At 45.3% G+C, this 8,325-nt stretch overlaps 1 protein-coding gene across 1 annotated transcript; it reads right to left on the bottom strand.

Moving 5' to 3' along the window:
* Window positions 1–983: 983 nt before the first annotated feature.
* Window positions 984–7,372, bottom strand: LOC130491178 (zinc finger protein 345-like). Its single transcript, XM_056864879.1, has 3 exons — window positions 6,994–7,372; window positions 1,436–2,815; window positions 984–1,267 (listed from the first exon to the last, which is right to left on the bottom strand). The coding sequence occupies exons 1-3, from the start codon at window positions 7,370–7,372 to the stop codon at window positions 984–986; spliced, it is 2,043 nt and encodes a 680-aa protein (XP_056720857.1).
* Between the last annotated feature and the right edge of the window lie 953 nt (window positions 7,373–8,325).

Genomic DNA, 8,325 nt, shown 5'->3' with positions numbered 1-8,325 from the left:
GTACTACCTTTCTCACCATCACCGTGAAACAGGTATATTTCATGGGCAGGGATCCTGCCTGTCAGGTCTCACTGAATTTACAATTCCTTCAGGGTGCAAAAGGACTCCCACCCAACATGACTGGTTGGTTTCCTGCTCAACCTCCACCCTGTGCCAAAGACCCAATTGCTCCCGCTCCAGACTTTTATCCCCCACCTTCTAGCAGTTCTTGCCTCCCTTTACTGACTCCTGAGGAGACCCTTTCTCCCAAGGACACTTCGACAGCAAATATGATCACCAGATGGCAGTGGCATTCAGGCTGGAAAATTCAGGGGTGGGGAGAAGTAATTTGGAGTGACTAGGATATTCAAAATTGCTTCTGGTGTGAAACATAAAGTCATTGCGTCAGAGGAATGTTCTGCTATACACCCAATCCATCTCGAGCCTTCTTCTTTTCCTATTGCCTTTAACTTTTAATTGTCTTTTCCAGTGACACTTATCTTCTCGTCATGTGGCCAAAGTACAATAGCCACCGTTATTTCAGCTTCTAGGAGCAGTTCAGGCTTGATTTGATCTAGAACCTAGCGGGTGGTATAGACGTTTAGAGCAACAGACTCTAATCTGGAGAACCAGACTGCTTTCCCCATTCCTCCACATGAAACCTGCTGGGAGATCTTGGGCTAGGCACCATTTTCTCAGATCTCACTCAGCCCCACCAACCTCACAAGATGCCTGTTGTGGGGGGGGGGGGAAGGGAAGGTGATTGCAAGCTGCTTTGAGACTCCTTACAATATAGAAAATTGGAGTATAAACCAAATCTTCTTGGCATTCCGCACTATCCACAACACTCTCAAACAGCACCACATTTCAAATCAATCAAATTCCTTCATTGTTCCTGGCACTGGTATTCAGTGGTATTTATATGGCTTCTCCCCGGGTGAACCTTTTGATGTTCATTTAGGACACCATTCTAAAAAGAAGCACTTTCCACACTCCAAGGACTTTTATGGCTTCTCCCCTATGTGAATCTTCTGATGTGCAGTTAGGCGGTCATTCTGAGAGAAGCACTTTCCACACTCCAAGCATTTATATGGCTTCTCCCCTGTGTGAATCTTTTCATGTTTAGTTAGGGAGCCATTGCAAGTGAAGCACTTTCCACACTCCAGACATTTAAATGGCTTCTCCCCTGTGTGAATCTTCTGATGTGCAGTAAGGTTGCTATTCTGAGAGAAGCACTTTCCACACTCCAAGCATTCATATGGCTTCTTCCCTGTGTGAATCTTTTCATGTTTAGTTAGGGTGCTATTCTGAGAGAAGCACTTTCCACACTCCAAGCATTCATATCGCTTCTCCTTTATGTGAAGCTTTTGATGTTCAGTTAGGGTGTCAATCCGAGAGAAGCTCTTTCCACACTTCAAGCATTTATATGGCTTCTCCCCTGTGTGAATCTTTTCATGTTTAGTTAGGGAGCCATTCTGAGTGAAGCACTTTCCACACTCCGAGCATTTATATGGCTTCTCCCCTGTGTGAATCTTTTGATGTTTAGTTAGGGAGCTATTGCGAGTGAAGCACTTTCCACACTCCAGACATTTAAATGGCTTCTCCCCTGTGTGAATCTTCTGATGTGCAGTAAGGTTGCTATTCTGAGAAAAGCACTTTCCACACTCCAAGCATTTATATGGCTTCTTCCCTGTGTGAATATTTTGGTGTGCAGTTAGGCGGTCATTCCGACAGAAGCACTTTCCACACTCCAAGCATTCATATGGCTTCACTCCTGTGTGAATCTTTTCATGTTTAGTTAGGTTGCTATTCCAAGAGAAGCACTTTCCACACTCCAAGCATTTATATGGCTTCACCCCTGTGTGAATCTTTTGATGTGCAGTTAGGTGGGCATTCTGAGAGAAGCACTTTCCACACTCCAAGCATTTATATGGCTTCTCCCCTGTGTGAATCTTTTGATGTGCAGTTAGGCTGTCATTCCGAGAGAAGCACTTTCCACACTCCGAGCATTCATATGGCTTCTCCCCTGTGTGAACTCTTTGATGCGCAGTTAGGCTGTCATTCCAAGAGAAGCACTTTCTACACTTCAGGCATTTATATGGCTTCTCCCCTGTGTGAATCTTCTGATGTGCTGTAAGGTTGCTATTCTGAGAGAAGCACTTTGCACACTCCAAGCATTTATATGGCTTCTCTCCTGTGTGAACCTTTTTATGTTTAGTTAGGGTACTATTCTGAGAGAAGCACTTTCCACACTCCAAGCATTCATATCGCTTCTCCTTTATGTGAAGCTTTTGATGTTCAGTTAGGGTGTCAATCCGAGAGAAGCTCTTTCCACACTTCAAGCATTTATATGGCTTCTCCCCTGTGTGAATCTTTTCATGTTTAGTTAGGGTGCCATTCTGAGTGAAGCACTTTCCACAGTCTAGACATTTAAATGGCTTCTCCCCTGTGTGAATCTTTTGATGTTTAGTTAGGGAGCCATTGCAAGTGAAGCACTTTCCACACTCCAGACATTTAAATGGCTTCTCCCCTGTGTGAATCTTCTGATGTACAGTAAGGCTGCTATTCTGAGAGAAGCACTTTCCACACTCCAAGCATTTATATGGCTTCTCTCCTGTGTGAACCTTTTTATGTTTAGTTAGGGTGCTATTCCGAGAGAAGCGCTTTCCACACTCCAAGCATTTATATGGATTCTGTATTGCTTTCCTTTTCCTTCTGCGGCCTCGCTTTGGAACTGCTTGATCTCCAGATTTTCCTTTCATCTGCCGATCATTGTCTTTTTCCACAACTATCCTTCTAGCTTCCTTCTCACGCACCATCTTTCTCACATCTGCAACTGCAAAAGAGAGGCAGATATCAAATAAGAATGAAAAGATACTAATACCAGTTAGCAGGTATGGTCAGCGGTCAATGATTTTTTTCTACAATGAAAGTGTGGGGCCTGGAAAAACCTCAGCGATATTTAACCATACACCAGGATGTCTTGGAAAATGACAAACGGGTTACCAAAGGAAGAGGGCTGTTGTTCTTGTTACTATTGCAGAAAGGTGCACGAGACTACCTTAAGGTTCATTTGTTTTTTGGTGTATATTCAGAGAACACAGAAAAAGAATAGGGAAAGAAGTTTTTTAACAAAATCTTGAATGTTATTGAAATAATTACTGTTTAAATAAAATGAATAAATGAATAAAATATGGAAACAAATCTAGAGATTGGTGACTTGGACAGACAAGACAGAGCTTTCAAAAAACCTGTAATTTGACCCAGGCTTGCAGAAAATCTGGGGGGAAAGTATACTGGGCAGTTCTAACACCCCACAAAAATAGAAGCAGTGCCTATAACATAAGAAATAAATGCCTTCAATGGCCATTGCTGGGCCACAACACAGTCTTGTCAACCTAAGCCTTGGTTTCTGTATGTTTGAGGCAGGGTCAGGCAACAGTGCCCATTGGAGGGCTGCTTTGGCCTTTGAGAAAGGATTCCCCTGGGCTAGGCCCAGCACTATTTGCAGCCAGGCAATGTGACACTGCCACACTGCCAAAGCCAGTTTCAGACTAGCGTCTGGGAGACTTAGATTCAATCCCCCTTCTCTAGGAACTCACTGGGAGACTTTGGACCAATCATGCACACAAAGCCTGACCTACTCCACAGGGCTGCTGTAAGGATAAAATTCTGGAGCAGAGAATTATATTAGCTGCTTTGAACTATTATTGAGAAGAAAGATGGTGAGTAAAGCAAACATATCCTCAATGCAGATGAACATGGGGGCCAGGCTGGTGGGTGGGAAGGCATTAGAGAAGAAACATGGAAAACTGAGCATGTGAAGGCTGCCAGCATGAGACAGACAGTGCAGGGAGGGAGATAAAGGGGGAAATAAGCGACTTCCCACAAGTCCTTACAATTTCCCAACTTTCAAATGGGGCCCAGACCAGCCAGCACCACAATCCAGGCCCATCCTAGGGGCTGCGCTGGCACATCATAAGTGGCTCAGATTTACCCCAGGTAGAGGCTGCCAGGGGGAGGGAATGAGGGCAATCTGAACATGGGGGGGTAGGGAGTTAGTTTGGTGGGTGGGGAGATGAACAAAATGAATGGTGAGGAAATGGAAGTTGCCATGAGGAAGGAAAGAGGTAATAATGTGGAGAGGGGATACAGTGGAAAATGAGTCACTCCCAGAAGCTTTGCCAACCTTTCCAGGAATTGGAAAACCCTGAACCAAGAAACCCCCAGATCCCCCTCTCATGCCATGTGATTTTTGCATTCAAAGCTATGGTTGATGGTGGAATTACACCCTCTGGCCTTGTAAAATCAACAATGCCATTCCTCCTCTCCTCCCATCAGCCTCCGTCACTCAAACAACGGTCTGTAGTATTGGAAGAAATTGAACCAAAAAATTCAATCTTAGTAGGACATTCATTTTCACTATCGATATTCTGCCTAACTATGAGATATTCATCTTAGTCCAACGATTCAGATCTTTCAATTTCTCCCCAAACCTTTACATAATTTGCTTTAAAAAGTGTGTTGTTATGGGGAGAAATGAAAAAGTGATTGGAGACTGGCAGAGGAATGTAAACCGCTTTGTTTGGAACGGGAAGAAGCCAGGAGTTCGATTCAAGGTTCTCCAAGATGATAAGAAAAGAGGGGGATTGGCTCTGCCCAATTTTAACTAAGCTACCATGCAGCTTGTTTGTCTTGGATTGTTGATTGGATTAAACAACCGAAGTGCAGAAATATAATGTTAGAAAAGCAGACCTCCCCACCGGTTTTCACAATTTACTTTGGGGAACTAAATGTAAAGCAACTATCGGGTAAAACCCAGAAGACTGTGATATCAAACCAGTAGTGTTAAGAGTCTGGAACAGCTATAAGAGGAGAATAAGTCCAACTCCGCCACCTACGATGTCACCAGTGGAAGCATATCATGAAGACCTTTTATGGAAAAACGACCAACCTTTGAAATATCAGGATATGACTGATTCAAAAGGGGAGATTAAGAGCTTTCAGGTGATAGCAAAAGAATTCAAAAATATAAATTGGTTAACATATCTTCAATTGAGGTTCAGACTCAAAGATGGATGTCTAAGAACTGGTGCTGAGAGAACTGACAGAGTTTGAACAAATAATAATAATGAAACACAATGACCATTTATTAGGGAGAATCTATGGACTGTTAATAAAATATGACTCGGAAACAGAACAAGTGAAAATAAATATGATTAAATTGGATGCAGAAGTTTGGCGAGATGATTCAGATGGAAATGTGGGAGAAACTATGTACCTCCGATTTAAAATTTACTGTAAGTCAAGAAGTAAGAGAAAATTGGTATAAAATAGATGGTATTTGACTCCCAATATGATACGGAAGATGAATAATTCAAAGGATAAGAAAGGAAAATGGAGCCTTGACTACTTACCGTGAGGGCTCCTTCTCTTCTGAGGCGGAGGGCATCTTGTAACTGTGGGTTATTGTCCACGCCCTATCTGGGGAGGCAGGACCAAATTAATTTCCTGCTGCCCCCTATTGGGACACTAACCCGCTGTACCTCAGTCACAGGCTTGCCTAGCTCTTAGACACGAACAAAACGAGGTATAACGGAACGAAACGTAACCTTAACCAATGAACATAGGAAGGAACCTATAACATGACAAACAGACAGGAAATGGGACCGGAATTAGGTCTGAAAGTGACTGTCTTCTGAAGGTATGGTCGATAGCACGTTGTCTTGACTCTTCGCCCGGGTGGGCAAGATGCCCTCCGCCTCAGAAGAGAAGGAGCCCTCACGGTAAGTAGTCAAGGCTCCATTCTCCTCTGAGGCTCGGGAATCTTGTAACTGTGGGACCTATAAGAGCTCCCATCAGGGTGGGTCATGCGTTCTCCTCCACCACGTGCTGTAAGACCCTGCGGCCGAAGGCCGCCTGTGCAGATGACCATGTACTGATCTTGTAATGCTTGACGAATGTTGATACGTTTGACCACGTGGCTGCGCGGCAAATTTCGTCAAGAGGGGATTGCTTGTCAAACGCTGCCGTTGTAGAGGCGCTGCGAAGAGAATGAGCCGTAATTCCCGGTGGAAGAGGAGCCCCTGTGGCTTTATATGCCTCAGCTGTTGTTGACTTTAAGGCATAACTAATGGATGCCGCTGACATTCTGAGACCCTTGTTAGGGTTGGAGATGTTAATAAACAAATAGTCCGTCTTTCTCAGGTCTGATGTTCTATCAATGAAGATGCCCAAGGCTCTACCTGTTTATTAGAGGAGGGGTTATCCCACTCATCCGTGAGGGCCCTAATAATAAACTCTGGGAAAGGAACTAGGTTGCTTTGAGTTCTCCTTCTGGGGAAGCACTCCCTAACCCCTTCTTTGAATTTTGATTTGGGTTCCTCTGAGGACTGCTGTTCCTCATTAAGATCCAAGGCGATCATAGCCTTTGCCAACAAACCCTGGAAGTCCTCTCCCAAGAACAACCTGGGCTGTTGGTCATCGGCACGGGGGGTCTCGTCCTCGGAGTCGAACTCCCCCTCCTCGCGTTCTTCCCCTTCTGATTCCTGGTCAGTGGTAAGGGTATCCTGAAGGCTAGGGGAGTCAGAGCCAGATTGAGAAATCGGCTGTGACTGTGCCTTTCTGGCGGCCTTAGTGGGCCATGAAACGGATGTCTCCCCTCTGGATGGCCCCCCCGAGGTGGATGAACTGCCCTCTTCCCCCTGGGATTGGGGGACTAAGGTAGAAGGGGACCCTGAAACCCCACCAGAGAACTGAGGCAGGCGCATTTGAAAAGCCTGGAAGGCTTGCCACTGCCTCTGTAAGGCTATATTAACCATGTCGTTAGCCTGATCTGCGGTTAAAAACCTCCCTGTTGCCGCCCCTGAGGTGGGAAAGGGGTTAAAAAATGGTTGATGGACTGATGCCTGCTGCATAGGCATAAAGTGGCCCCCTATAGGCCTCAAGGAAAAAGCGGGAATAGATGCTGCAGGCTGCCTTTCTGTTTGCTCCGAAAGGGGGGGGGTACGTTACCACCTCCCAACGGGAGACCGTCCATCGCCACGGGATCTGAAGTCGCGGGCGAAATTGCTGTTGAGGAGGGCTGGATCCGCAAGTAGACAGTCGGGGCTTTCCCGCTGGCTCTCGCTGCGCCGTTGAACTTTCCGCTGCCGCGCTTCCTGCGTTTAGCGCCGGCAAGGGTCGGTGCCGCTTTTCGCGCCTTTTTCTGCTTGGGCTGAGTGGCGACTCCCCGAGCCTCCTGCGGCTCTCCGCTCTCCTCCGTCGCCAGGGTGGATCCGTTCTCGGCGCCCTTGGACGGCGCGCTGTTGGTCGGGGCGAATTGGACCAGCCCCACTGAGTAATCCTTCTCCGAGAGAAGGTCATCTTCTCCGTTCAAAATGGCGTCCGCCATCCCCCCCCTCTTCTTCCCGATTCAACTCTCAGGACGACACCAGGAAGATCGGGGAAAAAGACACCAGGTAGGTTGGGTCGGGTGGGGAGGTAATTGGAAAGAAGGTTGAGGAAAGGTTTAAGGGAAAGGACACAAACAAGCCTCTAAGCCTAAGCCTAACTCACAGAGCTGTGAAAATCACTGCTCTCCCCACTAGGCAGGACAAAAGACTGAGGTACAGCGGGTTAGTGTCCCGATAGGGGGCAGCAGGAAATTAATTTGGTCCTGCCTCCCCAGATAGGGCGTGGACAATAACCCACAGTTACAAGATGCCCGAGCCTCAGAGGAGAATAGACGGTTCCTATTTTCACGTTTGGTGGACATGTCCAAACATTTTCTGTTAAGTATAATACCATCTAATTTACCTCCACAACTTAGTGACATATTTAAATATGCTACAATGGCGGCGAGAGTAGTTCTCGCAAAAAGGTGGAAGCAAACAGATGTCCCAGACATAAATGAATGGAAAGACAAGATGTTAGAATATGCAAACATGGCAAAAATGACCTTTATGATCAATAAGACTAAAAATGAGTCCTTGGACCAGTTTAATGAAAAATGGCAACCATTCTATAGATACATGGCGATAGTGATTTAAAGATTATAGCAAGTAAGGCTTTAAGTACCAATTACTAATTGAACATCCAAAGAAGTTGTGGAGAATAGCAATTCAGTATATAAATACAGTTTTAATGGATTAGTTGAATTGACAAAAATTAACGTAATATTAACGTAGAATTTGTTGAATGTATAACCAATTCATTTAGAGATTATAGTATTATTTGAGTGTTAATTAATTGTAGACTGTGTTTTTCCCCTTTTCTCTCCTTTTCCCCCTCTTACCTTCTGTACCCACATTTATCAATTAAAAAAATGGACTGTGGGAGAACCACTCTGCCTCAAAGTGGAAAGGC

Source organism: Euleptes europaea, chromosome 1 (assembly GCF_029931775.1).
Source record: "Euleptes europaea isolate rEulEur1 chromosome 1, rEulEur1.hap1, whole genome shotgun sequence".
Lineage (NCBI taxonomy): Eukaryota > Metazoa > Chordata > Lepidosauria > Squamata > Sphaerodactylidae > Euleptes > Euleptes europaea.
The sequence above is the reverse complement of the archived record's forward strand: the minus strand, read 5'-3'. Positions and strand labels throughout refer to the sequence as shown.

Coding starts and splice junctions, on each gene's coding strand:
- LOC130491178 (XM_056864879.1), bottom strand. CDS start 7,372: ATGGCGGACGCCATTTTGAACGGAGAAGATGACCTTCTCTCGGAGAAG. Junction 2,816..6,993: donor CGGTCTCCCGTTGGGAGGTG/GTAACGTACCCC, acceptor TCTCTTTTGCAG/TTGCAGATGTGAGAAAGATG. Junction 1,268..1,435: donor GAATGGCTCCCTAACTAAAC/ATGAAAAGATTC, acceptor CCCTAACTAAAC/ATGAAAAGATTCACACAGGG.